The following is a 22,360-nucleotide window of genomic DNA, read 5'->3' as shown; positions in this document are numbered from 1 at the left end:
ATAAATAAATAAAAATCTTAAAAAAAAAAAAAGAGTTTATGCCAAAACCCTAATCAATTATTATGGTTACTATTATATACCTTGATATATGAACAATCTCCAACACCAAATATTACAAATAAAGATGCATTAAAAAGATAAAATTACAGAAGAAGTACTGCTTATAATGCAATTACAAAATGGGCAGAGGACCTGACTAGACATTTTTGCAAAGAAGACATGCAGATGGCCAACAGACAATGAAAAGATATTCAACGTCACTATCAACAGGGAAGTACAAATCAAAATCATAATGAGGTATCATCTCACACTGTCGGAATGGCTAAAATCAAAAAGACAAGATATCACAAGTGTTAGAGAAGATAGGGAGAAAAAGAAACCCTGGTGCACTATTGATGGCAATGTAAATTGGTTCAGCCACTGTGGAAAACACTATGGAGGTCCCTCAAACATTTAAAACTAGAGATAACATATGATCCATTAATTCTACTACTGGGTATTTGACCAAAGAGAACAAAAACACTAATTCAAAAAGATTATGCAACTCTGTTTACTGCAGCATTATTTCTAATAGCTAAGATATGGGAGCAACCTGGATGTGCACTGATAGACAAATGGATAAGAAGTGTGTGTGTGTGTGTGTGTGTGTGTCTATTACTCAGCCATAAAAAAGGAGATCATAGCCATTTGGTACAACATGGATGGACCAAGAGGGTATTATGTGAAGTGAAATAAGTCGAACTGAGAAAGGCAAATGCCATGAGATTTCACTCATGTGGAATCTAAAAAAGAAAAGTGAATAAACAAACAAAAAGCAGACTCACACCTGTAAATACAGAGAACAAACTTGTGGTTGTGGGGGGATTGACAAAATGGGGGAAGGGGAGTGGAAGCTAACAGGCTTCCAATGGTGGAATGCTACGTCATACGAATCAAAGGCGCGGCATAGGGAATAGAGTCAATGAGACTGTAGTAGCATCGCGTGGTGACAGACGGCAGCTACACTTGTGGTGAGCAGAGCATAATGTAGAAATTGTGACATCACTATGTTGTACGAAGTACTACAAGTCTGTGTGTCAACTACATTCAAAGAAAAAGAAAATTAAGATTTTATTTATTTATTTTAGAGAGAGAGTCCGAGGGACAGTGGGGCAGAGGGAAAGGGGGAAGCAGACTCGCCACTGAGGGAGCCTGATGTGGGACTCGATCCCAGGACTTCAGGATCATGACCTGAGCCAAAGGCTGATGCTTAACCGACTGAGCCACCCAGGTGCTCTCAAATTAGAAATTTAAAAAATAAAATAAAATGTGGTATAGTCTTCTAAAAAACTTGCTTGAAAACTTTTTTTTCTTTAAATGTGTATTATTTTTCCAAAAAATGCTAAAATACTTAAATATTGCAGGATACAGTAAGCTGTTTGTAATTTCAACTTCTATGTAATAAAATACTATGAAAACATACTTAAAGACAACGAAAAAAAAAGCAGCATTGTTTGCTTTCAACTTATAAGGTTAATTCTTAGTCTAGGAGAGAAATCAAATATATTCCTAATATTATACCCAAATATTATCTTGAGACTACCAGAATTAATCAGTAAAGGTACTGCCTATTTTTTTTGTAATACCCCATATGTGTAAAACTTTGAATACCACACTCCTCCCTTATGAATGATTTTATAACAATTTGAAGGTCAAATTTAAAGGGCCCCAAATAAGCATCGTCGTCCAGGAATGAAGCTTATTCAAGCAAGAAAATAAAATGATGTGAAGTACAACAAAAAAGCATTTGGTTATAATAGTGCCTACTGCCTTCTCAGATATTCACATGCAGAATGTAAATCCTTACTCTGCTGCCACCCAGGCTTTCTTTTACACATGAATATAATCCCTGTTAAAATACACACGCATTGGGGAGGGTATGTGCTATGGTGAGTGCTGTGAAGTCTGTAAACCTGGCGATTCACAGACCTGTACTCCTGGGGCTAATAATACATTATATGTTGTTAAAGAAATTTAAAAATTAAAAACAAAACAAAAAAAAACACACACACATGCACTCACAGCTCCAACTGCCGGGGCAAGATAAAGTGAAATAGGGAGACTTAATTTTGTAAAAACATCGATTGTGAAGGGTTTTTTGTTTGCAATCAAATGGGCTGGCCAAAACCAGACTGAGAGCCTGGTAGAGGAAAGTGGATCTTCAAATATCCAATGCATGTGACACGAACGGCGACACTGACCTTGTAGGCCTGCATGAGCATGTGGATGACCCCAGGGGCGCCGTGGCACCAGTGGACCAAGCGATCTGTTTCATTGCTCAGTGATGACGGGTAGTTTCCAGAGCGGAATCTTTTGTGGCGCACATAATCGATACTAGGTTTCACCATTTCTGTCAGGGTTTCTTGGTCCACTTTTGCTGCTGGCTTTAAACAGAGGAAAGCAAAACATTTATTTTTCCTTACTTTTTTTTAAAGGGTTTGTACTGTAGCTACTATAGCAAAGCCTCAAGGCTTGGAATACCGAGAAGCATATAAAGCTCAAATTAATTCAATTATCTGGTTATTTAAGACTTGGGGGGGACCTTTCTTTAGTTCAATTTGTTTTGAGGTCGAAGCCGAAGTCTGAAGGCCGTCTGCTGGAGAATTCTCTCTTGCTCAGGGCAGGCCTTTGACTGACTGAATGAGGCCCACCCACATTATGGAAACGGCTTTACTAAAAGTGTAAGCATCTATGGGAGTGCTGACAATTATGACTCCATCTCCGGCCCCCCATCTTGTTCCTGTTCACTCGGTGACCTCTGCTGTGGCTACGTGCTCTGGGCCCCTGGGAGACTGACACATGTACCTTAGAAATGGTGACCAAGGCAGGGACTGGGGGAGGCTTATTTTGGCCTCTCATGAATTTGTCCAAGGTAACACAGTCTTGCCCTTTCCTGATGCACAGACGGGGGCCCCAAGATCTCCGTAAAGGGCAGTTGTCAGTTAGGTGCCTACAAACCCTTTGAGGTTGTGCAATCCCTCTGACCTCACTACAGTGCCCTCTGCACATTCCCTCCGTCTACACAATCTATGGTCTAAGGTCTGGTCTTCGCAGAGAATAACTAGGCAGCTGCTGTAGATCGTCCTCTGCTGCCCTTCCCCGGTCAGAAAGTCACCCTGAATAAAACTCTGTAGTCTCTGCTTCATTTTCTGGTCTCCAAGTGTCTTCTCAGTCGGGGGATACTTTACTGTCCCTCCTCACCTTCTAATGCCATTTAAATGTAAATCTCACCCAAAATGTCCTCACAGAAATATCCAGAAAAATGTCTGACCACTTACCTGGTCACTGTGGCTCGGCCAAATTAGTAGAGACTAAGAGCCATCTTAGACAGCCAGCTAACATTTATAATGGGGGCTCTGAAACTCCTACATTAGGCAACCTTTCAACCGAGCAGTTCCTCCAATAACAAAATATAACAACAACAGCCCAACTTCAATCCCCGTGGGGGCAGGGAGGGCCGCCCAGAACCTGGTGGACACACAGGCCTGCCCCTGTGTTCGGTTCTATGCTTCACTTCAACTGTCTCCACACTGGCCTTTCTGAAGCTGCAGGATCTGGTTCAGTTGCTCCAGACCCTTCCACCTCCAGCAGGAGTCAGGGGAGGAACAGTCAGTTCGCGGGCCATCTCGCTGATGGAGATTCAGTGGCTCCATGTGAAGATTTTCAAAGCCGCCCTCCTGCACCCACACCTCCCCTGTATGCACAGGCGTTCAGCTCTGCCTCCCCCAGCAATGGCACTTCTGGTCCCCGGGGCCCGGGTGCTGCCTCGCGGACGCGTTGGCTTCCAGGGCATCTTCCTCTGACCCCTGCATGATCCACCTCTGTCCCGTCTGGTCCCCCGCTGCTCTTTCCTCTACGCTCAGTCTATGTACGTGTACTCTGGGGCCCCAGAGTGTCTCCTAGTCTCATCAAGGAAGTTGGGTTTCTGGGGTTTTTTGTTTTTTGTCTGTTTTGAGCTCTTTTTCAAGAGGAGAAATGTCTTTATTCTGCCATCCTGAAAGCGAGTTTAAGTCACATTTTCAGTTTTCGTGCGGCCTCTTCTGAGAGCCTCCCCAATGAAACCGCACAGCAGAACCTACAGCACCACGCAGTTCCCCGCTGCTCTGAGGAGCGGCGTTAAGTGCCTGGCTGAGCGGACAGGTAAGACCTGGCTCTGGCTTGGGAGCTGGTGTAGCACACTGCGGCCTGTGATTGCTACAAGAAAACTGACATCGATTTCTATACAGAATCCTGCCTGAATTACAGCCTGAAGTGTATTCTCACATTCTTCACTTTAAAACAGATAAAGGGGACAACTTTGTGACTTGCGTTTCTCTCAAGGAAGCCCCTGATATCCAAAAAAATTAACCTAAATATCTACATCTAAACTTTAAGGTTATGTCTTACTGGTGTGGTTTTCATAGGGTTCCATTCCCCTAAGGGCATCATTTAAAAAGAAAGTTTCAGGGGCACCTGGGTGGCTCAGTGGGTTAAGCCTTTGCCTTCGGCTCAGGTCATGATCTCAGGGTCCTTGGATCAAGCCCCGCATCGGGCTCTCTGCTCAGAGGGGAGCCTGCTTCCCCCTCTCTCTCTGCCTACTTGTGATCTCTGTCTCTCAAATAAATAAAATAAAATCTTAAAAAAATGTTTGAAAGGCTAGTGTTAGCACATTTTTTGCAGAAATAGAAAATATACACAAACTACCAGTGTTCCAAACTAATAGCGCTATTTTAAAATGAGCTCTGGAAACCCAGTTACTTTGAAAACGTGTCTGCACCATAAAGAAAATTCATAAACTGGGGTATGTACACTTTGCTTCCTACAACAATAAACAAAGAGAACTAATTACCAGAAAAGGGGTTTTCGTCCCATGTAGATATGGATTTCTTTTAGTGGTAGAGTAGGTTCAAAAAAAGGAATTTGAAGTAAAAAATTTCTCGCTTTTAGTTAAAAAGTTTTAATCCAAATGCTAATCCATGTTCCTTGACTTACTAGCTGTGTGATTTTTTAGCATTAATTAACTACTCTGTTATGGGTGTGGTAAAGAAAGGCTTAATTAAAAAAAAAAAGAAAAGAAAAAGAAAAAAAGAAAAGGCTGTGTAAAAAGCAGGGAGGGGAACCAGAGGCCCGGAGGCTGAAGCAGGGTGAAGCGGTGTTGGCGGGTGGGGGGGGGTGTTCTCTGCCTGCCTGACGCAGCAGTGACCACTCCAGACGGCTGGCACGACTGAGAGACGAGATCATAACCGCGACAAAGCAGTTATAGGTTTAGAACAGGTTTAGAACACAGCTGGTAGCAAGTTGGGGTGTGTGAACATGAAAAAGTCCCTGTCTCCGTTGGGATTCTGGAGACCCTTTCTGCTCCGAGGGTCCCCTCTGTTCAGAGTCACTAATGCAGTGCGCAGAAGGACGCCGACAGAGGAGGAATGTGGGCAACAGACCCGACTTGGCACAGAACCGAGTGGAGAAGGTGCTCTCGGCACCTTACTGTCGGGGGGCCATGAGGCAGAGCTTAGGTTTTCATGATTTAAGGGAGGATCCTTCTTTTATATCAGCCTGCTTGACTTACACTAAAATTTCCATCCCCATTTACTCTTTGGCCAAATAGTTTCTTTTCTTTCTTTCTTTCTTTTTTTTTTTAAGATTTATTTATTTGAGAATCAGACAGAGATAGCGAGAAGACAGCATGGGCTGGTGGGGGGGGGTGAGGAGGAGAAGCAGGCTCCTTACTGAGCAGGGAGCCTGATGTGGGGCTCGATCCTAGGACCCCGGGATCATGACCTGAGCAGAAGGCTGACACCCAACCGACTGAGCTACCCAGGCACCCCATGGCCAGATACTTTATACCGTGGCCCCTGTCTTAGCATTTCCGAGTGCTCTCACCCACCTGCATTAACATGTAGTAGATCCCTGTCATGCCGTGGGCTGCCCCCACGTACTGCTTCCGGTGCCACTGATACAGCAGCGGGCAGCGCTCGGCCTTCCTTTCTTCCCTTGACAGAGTCTTGCCGGAGTCAATGATAGCACTGACCACCTAGGAGATAAGGCGACAGCGTTAGTCTAGAAAACTTACATGGACCCTGCTTTCATCTCCTTGACACTAACAACTCTCTATTGATCACTTAATCTAAAAATCTACAAGCAGTCAGCAGCCACGACTGTTACCTTTAGTTCATAATAAATACAAGCAGAGAAAAATCAGAAGACAATCTCAGGACAGAAAAAGAAATGAGGAAGTCAAACCATGAGACTGAAAGTTCTTGGGAAGAACAGTTCACTAGAATCTAGTAAAACTTCCTATAAAAACTCTTACTTAGTTGCCTTGTATCTGCAACGTTTCCCCAAAGGACTGGCACTATATCTTCTAGGAAAGGCTGGAGGGATTAGCCTTATTTATGGAAAGGCTAATGAAATGAGGTCTCTTGTGGCCTGCAGGGTTTAGTTAAATCAAAAGAAGAGCCTGTCTGTAGTGACTATGTAGCAAAGGCACAAAATGTTCCCTCCTCTCCTTTCTCCCTTCATACTTTCGGTAACAGTGCTCCAGGTTCTAGCTGGGTGTCTGGCCTGTTGGCCATAGACAGACACAGTCCTTTGACTATTTCTGGAAGTAGGAAGTGAGCAGAAGTGTAGCAGACAACTTCTGGATCGTGGCCTTAAAAAAGAAGCTGCTTATCTTCTACTTCCTCCCCTGTCTTGAGCTGATGGGTACTCAATTAGCTTTGAGCGGGCAGGCAGGCAAGGGCATGGCCCTAGGATATGGTAGGATACAAGAGAAGAACCCAGATCTGGAGCTGTATGTGCCGGGACTGCCTACCAGTTCGGATGCATTAGGAAAGAGAAATAAATATCCTGTCTTTCTGAAGCTGCTGCTGTTTGGTTCTAGTAAAGACAGGTGAATTAACAGGCCCAAGAGGGGGACAGATTAAAAAAAAAAAATTCCAAGAAAGGAGAATAAAGGAGCTACATATTGCCTATATGAGATCCCTTAAGAAATGACTCCTACCCAGAAGCAGTGTCCAGCCCGTAATGGTAGGTTGGGATGGTAGAGATGACGGGGTGCCCATGGTTGATGCCAACCCCACAGTACCTCTTTAATAGCTGACTCACACACGGTGCCTGGACCGATCTCCGTGTTCAGGTAGAGCAAGGCGTACAGGTAACCTGCCCGTCCGTAGAGCAGCTCGTCGGGGAGGTCTGAATCCCGGCACACAATGGTCCTCTGAAGCTGCAAAAGTCTATCCAACAAAAACAATTCCGTTTTCCCAGAGAATGTTGGAAACACCTCTTCAGGAAACTGTTAGTAACCCTATCGCTGTAGAAGTTTCCTGTTATTTATTTTTCATTTAAAACTGATTTTAAGGAATGCAAACAAATGGAACCCAAACAACAAAAACTTCTCCACTACACTCATCTCCCTCTCAGATATCACAGTAACGACAACACACCTTTCTGTTCAAAATATCTACCTTGATACTAGCCTAACCTATGTGAGAGATGATAATCAATTTTGAAATCAGAATTAGAAGAAGGTGATTTAAAATTTAAGAGAAAATAGTACTAAATAAATAAATAAAAGGAAAAAAAAAGAAAATAGTACTAAAATGTAGTCAATGCTTGGGAATTAGCTTAACTCAGTCTATCAGTCAAGAAACATCAACAGATACTCCACCAGGCACCAGGGGAGTGGAGTCTGATTTCTATCTCTTCCAAAACAGAATATAAACCAGAGGGGCAATAAAAGGTTTACACTGGCTGTTCCAAAACAACTGAACCTAAAAATAACTTAGTTATGATAGCAGATCTAAGGCATATAAGCTAATTTTTGTGCAATGAAGGCAACCAAAAATTAATTACGAAAAGGATCAAAGTAACATGAAGAAACATGTTTGTTTCTCCCAAAATTAAGGCAGACGCAAGCTTGATAGAAAGGAGGCACGTGAACTTATCATCACGCTCAAGGTTAATATGCAAACCTCTTTACTTCTTGGAAAGACCTGCTGGCAATAGCAGATGAACTAAAAAAGAATTTATCTTTTTGAATGACTTCCTACAGGAAGACCTTGATCTGAGAAGTTAGAGTAAATACTTCCAGTTTTAAAGACTCACTTTGTGATGCATTCCTGGGACTCGCAATCACTTTTGAGTTTATGATACACCACAGCTCCTACAGCAAGGGGTCCAGCATCCCCACAGAGGAAGGTGACCCTGCGGCCATTCAGGTTGCGAAGGGTTCTCTTTACGTAGTCCAGGGATCGGAGCAGGTAGGTCTGGTCACAGGTGACCCGGTACAACTGCAGGTACAAAAGGGCTATGCCTGGAAAATTCCCCCGGCCCCAAAGAAAAGCATTATTACCTTCCAGACATTATTTTGCGATCACCTGAAAAACTTACACAAACCCTCTGTTTCTGAAGGAGCATCAGCAAACTAATTACACCTGGCACATCTTTTAAAAACAGAAAGAAAAAACCTCTCAGGGTAGAAAAACCTGAACTGAGTTTAAATCCCTTCTTTTGCTAATTGCTCTTTTAGAGTGATTCAGTACCTCCTAGACAAGGTAAAAACCTAAGACTGCCCACACATTCCCATTTTCCGTACATTCATTTCAAGATTTTACTCCTCTGTATTTTAAGCTAACTGGATCCTCTCCTTTCTACTTCTCATATAATCACTTCTTCCTATCTTACCCCAAATTAAATCATGACTTTCTAAATTTTACAGACCTACCAGGCTCCCCACCAAGCAGGACCCGATGTGGGGTTTAATCCCAGGACCCTTTCTAAAAAATTAGAAAATTTTTCTATTTCTCACAATTTTTCAATTGTCTTTAGTGACCAAACTATCCAAATGGCCAACCGACCAGTGAGACAACTCACAGTTTATGGAATAAGCCATATGACGCAGAGTAAGGTAACAAACACAGAAGACAGAGTTTATCACCTATGCAACTTTCCTATCTCAAAATTTTTATTTATTTATTATTTTTATTTAGGGAGAGAGCAGACCATGAGCTGAGTGTGAGCCCCCTGTGGGGGCTCCATCTCACAACCCTGAGATCACGACCTGAGCTGAAACCAAGAGTCGGATGCTTAACTGACTGAGCCCCCAGGTGCCCCGTCTCCTTCCTATTTTAAAGGACAAATCCAGACACTTAGGTGAACCAGAGAGGGGTCATCTTCTGGAAATCTCCAGAGGATGACCTATATAGCTTCTGGAAGAAGCCTGCTATTATTCCTGGCCTCCAGTCACTATGATGGCTAAGTAAAAAAAAAAAAGGATCTGTATAAATATATGCTTAATAAAATATGTTATGGAGAAAGTACTGAAGGAAATGATAGGATGGTGAAAAGGACAAAGAGAACATTTATTCATGTTAGATGGGGATTCTCTCATATTATGTTCTTTGTCTAACATCCTACGCTCACTTCTGTTAATTTTCATTTTGCTTTTTATTTTGTTGTGATGTTTCACTTGAGTGTAACTGGCACGCGACATTCCAGCAGTCTCCAGTGCACCACACGGCGTGCTTTACCAGCTGTGTTCTGCTGTGTGTTTTGCTTTTTAAATTTCTCTAAATAGGTAGTTTCTTTTTCTTTAATTCTCCATTTCGGAGCATCCTATTTCACTTTCAAATGCTTAACAGCTCTCTCTCTACATGTATCTGAAAAGTCCTTTTCTCATTATCTATTTCTTGAAAGTTGTTAAGTTAGATATAAAAGTACCCTATTTGTAAGCCTTAAAAAGTGTCCTATAGGGGCGCGTGGGTGGCTCAGTGGGTTAAAGCCCTGCCTTCTGCTTGGGTCATGGTCCCGGGGTCCTGGGATCGAGCCCCGCATCGGGCTCTCTGCTCTCGGTAGGGAATCTGCTTCCCCCTCTCTCTGCCTGCCTCTCTGCCTACTTGTGATCTCTGTCTGTCAAATAAATAAATAAAATCTTAAAAAAAAAAAGTGTCCTGTATTTAAGCTGTTTCTGTATTCAATAAATTGAAATTATAAACATATAGAAAGCAAGCTGAAAGTGAAGTACCTACAAATTTCAAACATATTTATTATAAAAGGTTTACAAATAAGTACTTCATGATTGACTCAGAAATCCTTAAAAAAGAGAATGATAATGTGGTCAGCCTGTGAACATTAAAACCTATAGTTATAGATGTATTCAACACTTAAATATTGTAATTAATTAAATAATTAATTTTAGAGATAGGGAGGGGCCGAGGGAGAGAGAGAATCTTAAGCAGGCTCCACATCCAGCACAGGGTCCAATGTGCAATAAACATAGGGGTGCAAGTATCTTTTCAAATTAAGTTTTCTCCCTTTGGAAAAATACCCAGAAGTAGAATTGCTTGGATCACCTGGTAGTACTATTTTTAACTCTTTATATTTACTTTCCCACCAAAAGTATACTATGGCTCCCCTTTCTCCACATCCTTGTCATTATTTTTCATCTCCTTTATTTTTAACAAAAGCCATCTTAACAGGTATGAGGTGATATCTCATTATGGTCTTGATTTGCATTTCTTGATAACTAGTGAACACTTTTTCAGGAATGTGTCAGCCATTTGCATGCGTTCTTTGGAAAATATCCACTTAGGTCCTTGGCCCATTTTTAAAAACTGGATTATTGTTATTATTATTATCATTTTTACTATTGAGCTGTGTAAGTTTCTTATACATTTTGGATACTGACCCTTTACCATAAATATGGTTTGCAAATATTTTCTCCCATTCTCCCAAAAGAAAATTACCTTTTCTGTTAATTGCTTCCCTTGCTGTGCAGAACTTTTTGTTTGACATGGTTCCTCTTGTTTATTTTTTCTTTTGTTGCCTAAGCTTTGGGTATCATATAAAAATAATCATTGCCAAGATTTGGGTCAAGGAGCCCCTATGAATTCTCCTAAGAGTTTCATGGTTTCAGGCATTACATTTAAAGTCCCTAATCCATTCTGAGTTAATTTTTGAGAGTGGTAGGAGATAGTAGTCCAGGTTCACTGTTTTGCACATGACTCTCCAGTTTCCCCAATATGATTTATTGAAGAGATGTTTTTTTTTTTTTCTCCACTGTGTGTCCCCTTGTTGCCTTTGTTAAGGATATTAACCATTTATGCTGGGTTTATTTCTGGGCTCTCTATTTTGTCCCACTCAGCAATGTGTCTGTTTTCATGCCAGTACCATATTGTTCTGATTACTATACCTCTGCAATATATTCCAAATTCAGAAGTGTGATGCCTCCAGTTCTGTTCTTTCTCAAGACTGTTACTGCTATTTTGGTTGTTTTGTAGTTCCATGCAAATTTTAGGATTTTTGTTTTCCGATTTCTGTGAAAAATACCATAAAACTTAATAGAAATTATATTATCTATAGATTTCTTTGGGTGATATGAATATTTTAACAATATTAATACTTCTGATCCATGACAATGAGATTTTATCTACATCTTCTTCATTCTTTTATCAATGTCTTACAATTTACAGCACAGAGGTCTTTCACCTCCTTGATTAAATTTATTCCTAAGGATTTTTCTTTGATGCTATGATAAATGGAATTGTTTTCTTAGTTTCATTCTCCAAGTTTCCTGCTAGTCTATAAAAACACAACTAATTTTTGTATATTAATTTTGTACTGAATTTGTTCATCAGTTTTAACAATTTTTTGGCAGGACCCTTAGGGTTTTCTCCCTCCAAGATCATGCTACCTGCAAACAGAAACAATTTCACTTTTTCTCTCTGACTTGGACAGCTTTTATTCCTTTTTCTTGCCTAACCGCTCTGGGTACACGTATATATTCATTTCCTCTTGATGAACTAACTCCTTTATCATTACATAGCAACTGTCTTTGTCTCTTGTTAGAAGTTTTTGAAGTTGAAGTATATTTTCTCTGTCATAAGTATATCCAACCCAGCTCTATTTTGGTTTTCATTTGCATCAAATGTTATTTTTTCCGTCTCTTCACTTCCAGCTCTTCCACTTTCTGCAGTCCACTAGAGCTGACATGAGTCTCTTGTAAGCAGCATATTGTTACATCTTGTTTTTTATCCATTCAATCACTCTGTTTCTTTTGGTTTGATAATCCATTTGAATTTAAGGTACTTATGATATGTAAGGACTTACATATACCATCTTATTCATATTATTACTCATATTCTGGCTGTTTTATATTTTCTTCCTTCCTCTTTCTTTCTCCTAGTCTGATGATTTTCTGCATTGGTACACTTTGGTTCCTTTTTAAAAATTGCTTGACTAATACTATACATTTTTCCTTTGTGGCTTATATAACATATAACATTCTATTTTAAGCTGATACGTTATCTCTGACAAAAACTCTACTCCCTCCAACATTTTGTTTCTAATGTCACATTTACATATTCTATATCATATATCCATTTAAAAATGTCATAGCTATAGTTCTTTTTAATATTTTTTGTCCTTCGACTTTTGTGGTAAAGTGATCTACACTACAGGGTCTGAATTTGACTAATACACTTCCCTTTATCAGTGTTTTATTTGTTCATATTTGCATCCTTTCATTGCAGCGTAAAGAACTATTTCAGGGGGGACCAGGGTGGCTCAGTGGGTTAAGCCTCTGCCTTTAGCTCAGGTCATGATCTCAGGGTCCTGGGATCGAGCCCCACATCTGGCTCTCTGCTTAGCAGGGAGCCTCCTCCCCCCCACCACTGCCCCCAACTGCCTCTGCCTACTTGTGATCTGTCAAATAAATAAATAAATCTTTAAAAAAAAAAAAGAACTATTTCAGCATGTCCTGTAAGGCAGGTCTTATGGTAATGGACTCCCTCAGCTTTTGTCTGTTTAAGCCTTTGTCTCTCCTTCATTTTGAAAGGATGGCTTTGCTGGGTATAGTATTTTTGCTTGGCGTTTTTCTCCTTTAAGGACTCTCCTCCCAACCTACGAGGTGTTAGTTGAGAAATCCACTGATAGGTTGATGGGTGCTCCTGTGACATAAGGAGTTTTTTTTGTCTCTTACTGCTTTCAAAATTACAAAATTATCTGTGTCTTTGGTTTTAGACATTTTATTACAACGTGTCTCACTGAAGGACTCTTTGGGTTGAATATATACTGGGAATTACAGGCTTCATGAACTTTGATGTTCATTTCTCTCTTGAGATTTGGAAAATTGCCAGCCATTATTTCTTTAAATAAGCTTTCTGTCCTTTTCTCCCTCTTTGTCCTTCTGTGACTCCTCTAATGCACATGCATTGTTTCACTTGATGATATCCCATAATTCACATAGGCTTTCTTCACTCTTTTTTCATTCTTCGTAACTTTTTTCTCCTCTGACTTTACAATTATTAATTACATGTCTTCAAATTCAGAGTCTTTTGTTCTGTTTCAGTCTCCTGGTGACGCTTTCTATTGCATTTTTTCATTTCATTCACTGTATTCTTCAGCTCTCCAATTCCTCTTCAGTTCTTTTTTTGTTTTTATGATTTCTATCTCTTGTTAAACTTCTTCTTTTATATATAGTTTTCCTGATTTCATTGAGATGTCTTCCTGTGTTTTCTGGAAGCTCAATGAACTTCTTCAAAACCATTAATTTAAGTTTTTTCTCAAGCAAATTGTAGCTCTCCATTTCTTTTGTAGGTACTTGAAAATTATTTTGTCCTTTTGCTGGTATTCTTTGATTTTTCATGTTCCTTTAGGTCTTACATTGTTGTATTAGCATTTGAAGAACTAACCACCTCTTCCAGTCTTTACTGTCTCTGGAGGTGGGGGTGGGATGCCTCTGTCAGCCCTGCTAGGGATTCTAAGGCTTTTATCATACCTTCTCTACATATATGCCTACTCCAAACGTCTTGTTCTGTCTTAGGAGTGAATTATAATGATTGTATGACTGCTCCTAATTCCACAAAGTCAGGATACATGCTAGGACTCTCCTGTTTGCTTTCCCTACAACAGTGTTAAATGCTCAAGTTTGTAAGCTCTCTTTTACTTCTACAGGGTTGAGCTGTATTTCTATTTATTCTAACTGTCCACAAAGACTTGTACTCACTGCTTCCAGAGGCACATTCAGTTACAGGGTGGAGCACCACGTGGGTAAGGAGAATGAAATGTCAGAGATGCCTGTGGGTCAGATGGGAGGATTCACAGACCAATTGTCCCCAGTAGCCTGTGGCCAGGCTTCCTAATGGAATGCGTGGTTAGTAAGACCTGCATTCCTTGTTGAGTTCTGAACACTGGTTGCCATGCTCCCAGTGTCTCCCTGCCACTCAGTCATGTACATCACCCCTGTGTTCTCAAAGAGTAAGAAAGAAGATGTCTTTGATAGCTGTGGAAGCTGCAAACTCACTCACATGTTCTCACTTTCCCATGGGGGAAAGTGCAGACCAAGTTCGTCTTTTAGCACTAAGCTGTGCCACCTTGGAGATGGGTGACATGGAAACAGGAAACTGTTCTGCTTATTCTCTTCAGTGTTCCCAGTCTCAGATTTTTTTCTTCTCGCAGTGAGTGTGCCCAACTTGTCTACTGGACTCCTAGATCCCACAAAGGTTCTCTCATCTGTGTGTGATTGCCAAAAGCAGTGTTCTTTGGGAGAAAGTTGGTAGAAAACTCCTGTTCCACCATCTTGCTAATGCCATTTTCCTTGGGATTTCCTGTTCTTTCAAGGTTTGGTAAAATTTCCCCCTGAAATTTTGGGGTAGATCTTGAACATCATTTTCAAGTTTTTATTTGGAAGTTTGTCTACTTAGATATTAAATCTCTTCTGGGGAGAGGTTTGGTAGACTATGTAGTCAGAATTTCCATTTCATTTACATTGTGAATAAATTCATACACAGTGAAAAGGAGTGTGGCTTCTAAAATTTCCTGTTACAGTGGTTTCTCCACCTTATTTATAATGTTTCGGTGCCTTCTTCCCCTATCTGCAAACTTCTGTTTATATATCTGCAAACTTCTGATCTTAATTATATAATTAAAAGTAATGAATGTCATTATAAGCTCATGCCTGTGTTCCCTTAATCGTATCTTCGTTATGGTCCTCTACCATAGGATGGCTACTTTCTCCCGCCCCTTCTCCTTTTTTGTAAAGGGCCAGACAGCAACTTTTATGCTACCCTTTAAAGTCCCCATTCAGTCTCACTGCACACTCTTCTATTTCAAAATTCTTAAGAATTAAAAAGAAAAAAAGTACAAATATATATTAGCAATAGGTGAAAGCTCTGGTTGTTCCACATTCATCAGGAATTGGTATTGTCAATGTTTTGGATTTTATCATTTCCCTAATAACATACGATGTTGAACATCGTTTCATATACTTACTTCACATGTGTATTCTTTTTTGGTGAGGGCCTTTTAGTTATGTTGTACATTTGTAAAAGAGTCTTTTTTTTTTCCCTGAGTTTTTTTTAAAGATTTTTAAAATTTATTTGACAGAGAGAGAGCACGCACAAGCAGGGGGAACTGGAGAGGAAGAAACGGGCTCCCCACTGAGCAGGGAGCCTGATGCGGGACTCAATCCCAGGGCACTGGGATCATGAGCTGAGCCTAAGGCAGATACTTAACCAACTGAGTCACCCAGGCTCCCCTCTTATTGAGTTTTAAGAGTCTTTTGTATATATTAAAAAAAAAAAAAAACCCTTTATCAGATATGTCTTCTGCAAATATTTTCTCTTTTTCTAAAAGTTGTGTTTATTTGAGAGAGACAGAATAAGAGAGTGAGAGAGAGAGAGAGAGAGAGAGAGCATGAGCAGGGGGAGGGGCAGAAAGAGAGGGAGAAGCAGACTCCCCACTGAGCAGGAAGCCCAACGTGGGACTCAATCCCAGGACCCCAGGATCATGACCTGGGGCAAAGGCAGATGCTTAAACTGACTGAGGCACCAAGGTGCCCCACAAAAATTTTCATCTAGTCTGTGAATTGTCTTCCCATTTTCTTGACATTATCTTTCACAGAGCAGTGTTTAATTTTAGCAAAGACCAGATTCTGATTTATTTAACTAATAATGTCTTTGGTGTCATATACAGAAAGTCATTGCCATACCCAAGGTCATCTAGGTTTTCTTTTATGTTATTTTCTAGTTTTCCAGTTTTCTATTTTACATCTAGGCCTATGATCCACTTTGAGCTAATACTTTTGAAAGATGTCTAAATTAACTTTGTTGCACGTATATGCCCAGTTGCTCCAGCGTCATTTGTTAAAATGACTGTCTTCCCCATTTTGCTTTTGCTCCATGGTCAAAGACCAGTGAACTGTATAGAGTAGACTGCATTTAAGTGAGCTTACTTCTGAGCTTTCTGTTCTATTCTAGCCATCCATTTTTTGTCACTTCTTGCATCACACTCACACTGTTTTGATTGTCATAGCCTTATAATAAATCTTGGAAGTTGGGTAAAATCAGTCCTCTAACTTTGTTCTTTTCCTTCAATACAGAGTTGGCTATTCTGGATCTTTTCCCTTTCCATATAAACTTTAGAATCGGTTTGTCAATATCTACAAAATAACTTGCTGCAATTTTAGTCGGCATTGCACTGAATCTATAGATCAAGATGGAAAGAACTGGCAAGACGCAAGTCTTCTCATCCCTGCACACGGAATATCTATTTAGCTCTCCTTTGACATCTTTCAGAAGACTTTTGTAGTTTACCTCACACAGACTTTGTAGACTTTTTGTAATTTAAACCTATTTCATTTGGGGGAGTGCTAAGATGAATGGTATTATTATTATTTTTTTAATGGACTTCTTCATGAGTTTGTGTCATCCTTGCCCAGGGGTCATGCTAACCTTCTCTGTATCGTTCCAACTTCAGAGTATGTGGAGTCAAAATGAGCACATATGGTATTGTTTTTTCATTTCAAGTTCCACTTACTCATTGTTACATAGGAAAGTGATTCACTTTTGTATATTAACCTCATAACCTGTAATCGTGCAATAACTTACTCATGAATTTTTTCATTATTTCTGATTTTCTACATAGAATTATCATGTCATCTACAAAGAAAGTTTTATTTATTCCTTTCCAATTTGTATACCTTTTTATTTCCTTTTATAATCTTATTGCATTAGTTAGGACTTCTGGTATAATGTTGAAAGCTATTCTGTGAGAGAACATTCTTGTCTAGTTGCTGAGCTCAAGTTTCAAGTGTCTTATCATTAAATATGATGTTAGTTTTAGGCTCTTTGTAGATGTTCTTCACTAAATAGAAGAACTATTCCTAAGTTTCCAGAGAGTCTATCAAGAATAGGTGCTAGATTTTGTCAAATGTTTCTCTGCATTTATTGATATGATAATGTGGTTTTTCTTATTTAATCCTATTCCACTCTCAAATCACACTGTATCATTTCAAGGATAGAGCCAGCACTTCATAATAACAAAATATTCCTAATTCCTCCCTCTCATCCCTCATATCTTGAGGTCATTCAATTTACTTATATATATTACATGAATTTAAGCATTCAGAAGTATCAATATAAATATATATATATATATATATATACATGACTGAACAATGTTATTGTTTTGAACAAATATTTCACACAAATGTTATTTTGTATATTTTGACTTGTTAGAGCAATTAAGAAAAAAATAATAATTATTTCACTTTTACTTATTCATTCTCTGATGTTGTTCTTTTCTTCATGTAGATCCAAGATTCTAACTTATATCATTTTCCTTCTCAGAATAACTTGTTTCAACATTTCTTGCTAGTAGGTCTACTGGCAACAAATTCCCTTAATTTTTATTTGAGGTTTTTATTTCTCACTACCTTTTCAAGGCTAATTGAGCAGGTTACAGATTACCAGGACCCTGATTCTTTCCTCTCAGTACTTTAAATACTTCACTCCACCCTCATCTTGCTCATATGGTTGATGAAAAGAAGTCTGGTATAATTCTTTTTTTGCTCTGCTGTAAGTAGGATTTTTTTCCCCCTTCTGTCTTTCAAGATTATTTTTTTATGGTTTTATGAAGTTTGAATATAATATGCCTATGTCAAGTTTTTGGTTTTGGTCTATCTGTGGAGGTTTTTTTTTTTTTTTTTTTTTTTTAAAGATTTTATTTATTTATTTGACAGAGAGAAATCACAAGTAGGTAGAGAGGCAGGCAGAGAGAGAGAGAGGAGGAAGCAGGCTCCCTGCCGAGCAGAGAGCCCGATGCGGGACTTGATCCCAGGACCCTGAGATCATGACCTGAGCCGAAGGCAGCGGCTTAACCACTGAGCCACCCAGGCGCCCTGTGGAGGTTTTTTTTAGTGGAAGGCATCTCTGCTATTTGGTGTTCTCTGAGCTTCCTGGATTTATGGTTTCGTGTATGATGTTAATCTCTAGAAATTTTTAGTCACTATTGCTTTAAATATCGCCTCTGTTTTTCCTTCTGTTCCTTCTCCTGATATTCCCATTTCATATATGTTGTACTTTTTGTCATTGTCCCACTGTACTTGAATATTCTCTACTGGGTATTTTTTTATACTTTTTTTCAATTTCCTTTTCAGTTTTCTAAGTTTCTATGTCATTTTCAAGGTCACTATTTCTTTCCTTAACTATACCTCACCTAATAATAAACGTATCAAAGGAATTCTTCATTTTTCTTATAGTACATATGATTTCTAAGCATATCTGTTTCATTTTTTCTTAGAATTTCCATCTCTCCTAGGGTTTCAAAGATGGCGGTGGAGTAGGAAGACCCTAGACTTTCCTCATCTGAAAAATACAACTAGGTAACTATTGAATCATCCTAAATACCTCAGAAATCAACCCAAATACTGAAGGAACAAACTCCAAAACTAAAGGAAGGAAAGAGGTAGGAAGTGCAGAGAGACGGTTTCTGAACCATGAGAGAAATGGATCACGAGTGTTGTGGGAAGGAGGGAGCACAGGTGGTGGAGAAGGGCAAGAGAGAGAGAAGCACACAGGGGGATGCACAAGAACATTTCTCCAAAGCCGCTGACTTGGAAAATGAGAGGGGCTTAATTTCGTGAGTTCTTGCAGCCAGAGGGGCTTAAAACCTGTTGTTTTAAAGGTCAGCTGACATAGATGCAATAGAGCCTAGAGGGCGCTGTGTAAATCATGGAAGGAAGGCAAGCAAACAACCTGAGGGGCAGATAGTGTAGAAAAAGCGATCAGAAGAATGTCTGAGGCACACAGTAGAGATTATTTGCTCTTCTTGGAACATGTCCCTGAAAAGCTGTATTCAGGGAGATGCCTCTCAAAGGAGCTAGCTGGCACCATTTCCCTCTCCTGACCCGAAGCATAAAGAGAGTCACTTGCAGGAAGCAGCAAGGTGTAAACATTGTCTGCCTAACTTTTTGCACCAAGAAGCCCCACAACCCTGTGCTCTGGGGAGACTGCCCTTCTAGTCACACTTCCTTCAGTCCCAGTGTAGAGGGCCCTCGCTCCAAAGACCAGCACAAACTCATGCCCACACATCTCCAAAACAATGAGTTCTGCAGGGCCTCAGTTCCAGTGGAGGTGGTGACAGGTCTCATTTCAAAAGCAGAAGAGCACACCTAGTTAAAACTTGCCACATTCAGGCCAGGCAACAAACATGCCCACAGCAAACTACTGGTTTGAAGGATGGAGAAGCCAAAAACAGCAGTAAAGTCCATGCAGCACCCACCAGAGACACTCCCTGAAGTGCCAGGTCTTGGGCACTATACGAACACATTTCATAAAGCCATTACATTCAGAAGCATGACACATAACTGGTTTTTCTAACACAGAGAAGGCGGCAGAAATTTAGAAAAATGTGAAAACAGAAGAATTTGTCACAAATGAACAAGATAAGGCCACAGCAAGAGATCTAAGTAAAACAGATATAAGTAACATGCCTGATGGAGCATTTAAAGCAATGGTCATAAGGATACTCACTGGGCTTGGGGCAAAACACAGGAGACAACAGTGAGATCCTTACCACAGAGATAAAAGTTAAAAAAGAATCAATCAGAGATGAAGAGTTCAATAAAAAGAGATTAGAAACACAATTAATGAAATAAACAGCAGGCTGGAAGAAGTAGGGGAACAAACTAATGACCTGGAAGACAAAGTAATGGAAAGAAATGAGGTAGAATGAAAGAGAAAAAGAGAACTATGCATCATGAGAATAGACTTAGGCAACTCCATCAAATGTAGAAATATCTTTCTTATAGGAGTCTCAAAGAAAGAAGAGAGAGAAAAGGGGAAAGAAAATTTATCTGGAGAAATAATAGCTGAAAATATCCCTAAGTTGGGATAGAAAACAGAAAACCAGATACAGGATGCAGAGAACTCTCAACAAAATCAACAAAAGAAGGCTAATACCAAGACATACTGCAATTAAATTTGCAAAATATAGTGATAAAAAAAATCTTAAAAGCAGCAAGCCAAAAAAAAAAAAAAAAAAAAGTCTTTAACTTACAAGGGAAAACCCATAAGGCTAGCATGAGATTTTTTTCAACAGAAACATGGCAAGCCAGATGGGAGTGGAATGATATATTCAACATGCTGAATGGGAAAAGTATATAGCCAGGAATACTTTACCAAGCAAGGTTATAATTCAAACTAGAAGGAGAGAGTTTTCCAGACAAACAAAAACTAAAGGAGTTCATGACCACTAAATCAGTCCTGCAAGAAACATTAGAGGGGACTCTTTGGGTGGAAAGGAGAGATCAAAATTGACAAAGACAAGAAAAGATCAGAAAAAAAATCTCTAGAAAGAATGACAACACAAGTAATAACATTGCACTTAAATACATATCAATAATTACTCTAAATGGATAAATGCTCCAACCCACACAGAATAACAGAATTCATTAAAAAAACAAGACTCATCATGTTGCCTACAAAACTCACTGTATTTTAAATTCAACCAGTACATACAGTACACCATTAGTTTTTGATGTAGTGTTCAGTGATTCATCAGTTGCATATAATACCCAATGCTCATTGCCTCACGTGCGCTTCTTAATGCCCATCACCAAGGGGCCATCCACCTCATCCACCTCCCCCCATCCAGCTCCACCACCTCCCTTTCTACAACCCTCGATTTGTTTCCCATAGCTAAGAGTCTCTCATGGCGTGTCTCCCTCTCTGATTTCTTCCCATTCAGTTTTCCCTCCCTTCCCCTATGATCCTCTGTGCTGTTCCTTATATTACACATAGGAGTGAAACCATATGATAATTGAAAAGACTCACTTTACACCTAAAGTCACATTGAAAGTGAAAGGATGGAGAAATATTTATCATGCAAACAGATGACAAAAGAAAGCCAGAGTTTGTAATACTTCTATCAGACAAACTAGATTTTAACCAAAGACTGTAACAAGACAAAGAAGGACACTATAGGGGAGGAGTTAAGGTAGCAGAGGATTAGGGGGACCCTAAGCTGTGTTGTACCTCAAACACAGCGTTATATAGCAAATTATTCTGAATACCCAATAAATCAGTCAGAAGTCCAAGAGAACAAAAACTACAAGTCTACAAGTAGAAAAGCGACCATTTTTTGGAAGTTAGGAGGGGCTGTGAGTTGAGTTGGGAGAGATAGAGCTATGGATACAGTGGCAGGGATAAAGCCTACTTACAGAAGCCACCGCAATGTATTTTAAGCAAAATCTGACCTTTTAGAAGTCTGCTTTAGTGGGGAACGTGCCAGGCTTAAAGATGCCCGGGTGGTGAAGTAGGGCAGAGTCCCAGGTGTGACCCTGTGGTCTGAGAAGCCCCTGGGTTGCAAGAATGGGTGGCACCTGAGTGCTGTCCTGTGCCCAGACATTGGAGCACAGAAGGTGGCTGAGAGCAGTGAGTATTGGTGCTGGCTTTCTGCTCTGTTTGGACATAAACTGAGAAACACTGGGTGGCTGTATGGTCACTCTCCCAGGACGGTCCAGCAAATGGCGAAAGCATGGTGATACACTCCCCTGGAGGAACAGTGCAGGTCGGCTCTGGAGAAGCCCATACAATTCGGAGTTTTGAAACTTGGTCCTGCACCTGAGATAAAAAACCTCAGACACAGCCAAGGTGAATGCAGAATTCTGATCAAAACAGAGGACACAGGACTGGCTGACTGTTCTTCTGTGAGGGCTCACTGGAGAGTGTGGAGGTGAACTTTCACCTCCAGGGCTAGAAAGTAGGACATTCCCATATTCATCAGTGCTGCAGCCTCCAGGGAAGAAAAGAGCACCACCTTGTGGAGGCCAGAGTAGCTTATAGCCAGCCTGCATCCCTGCGCCCTGGAGGGGTGCACTTCCCACTGAAACAAGTCAGCCTGAGAATCCATTACAGCAGACATCTCCTTCAGACCAGCATGAACAACTTATTTACACTAAATTTCCTCATCACAGAGGGCTGCAAAGCTTGAGCTCCAGGGGTAAGAAGGATATAATGACCTTTTTACTTTCATTCTTTATTCATTTTATTATTTTGTAATTATT

General features: G+C 40.1%; 1 protein-coding gene across 1 annotated transcript in view; it reads right to left on the bottom strand.

The window, feature by feature from the left end:
• LANCL2 (LanC like glutathione S-transferase 2) overlaps nucleotides 1-22,360 on the bottom strand; it is a 52,439-nt gene that overhangs the window by 11,992 nt on the left and 18,087 nt on the right. Inside the window, exons 3-6 of the mRNA XM_082691737.1 lie at nucleotides 8,122-8,329; nucleotides 7,103-7,250; nucleotides 5,903-6,049; nucleotides 2,241-2,423 (exon numbers count right to left, since the gene is read on the bottom strand). Of these exons, the coding sequence (XP_082547863.1) occupies nucleotides 2,241-2,423; nucleotides 5,903-6,049; nucleotides 7,103-7,250; nucleotides 8,122-8,329 (686 nt within the window). The remainder of the gene's footprint in view (nucleotides 1-2,240; nucleotides 2,424-5,902; nucleotides 6,050-7,102; nucleotides 7,251-8,121; nucleotides 8,330-22,360) is intronic.

Source organism: Mustela nivalis (genome assembly GCF_964662115.1).
Source record: "Mustela nivalis genome assembly, chromosome: 12".
In the NCBI taxonomy this organism is placed as follows: Eukaryota; Metazoa; Chordata; class Mammalia; order Carnivora; family Mustelidae; genus Mustela; species Mustela nivalis.
This window is presented reverse-complemented; position numbering and strand designations above follow the sequence as displayed.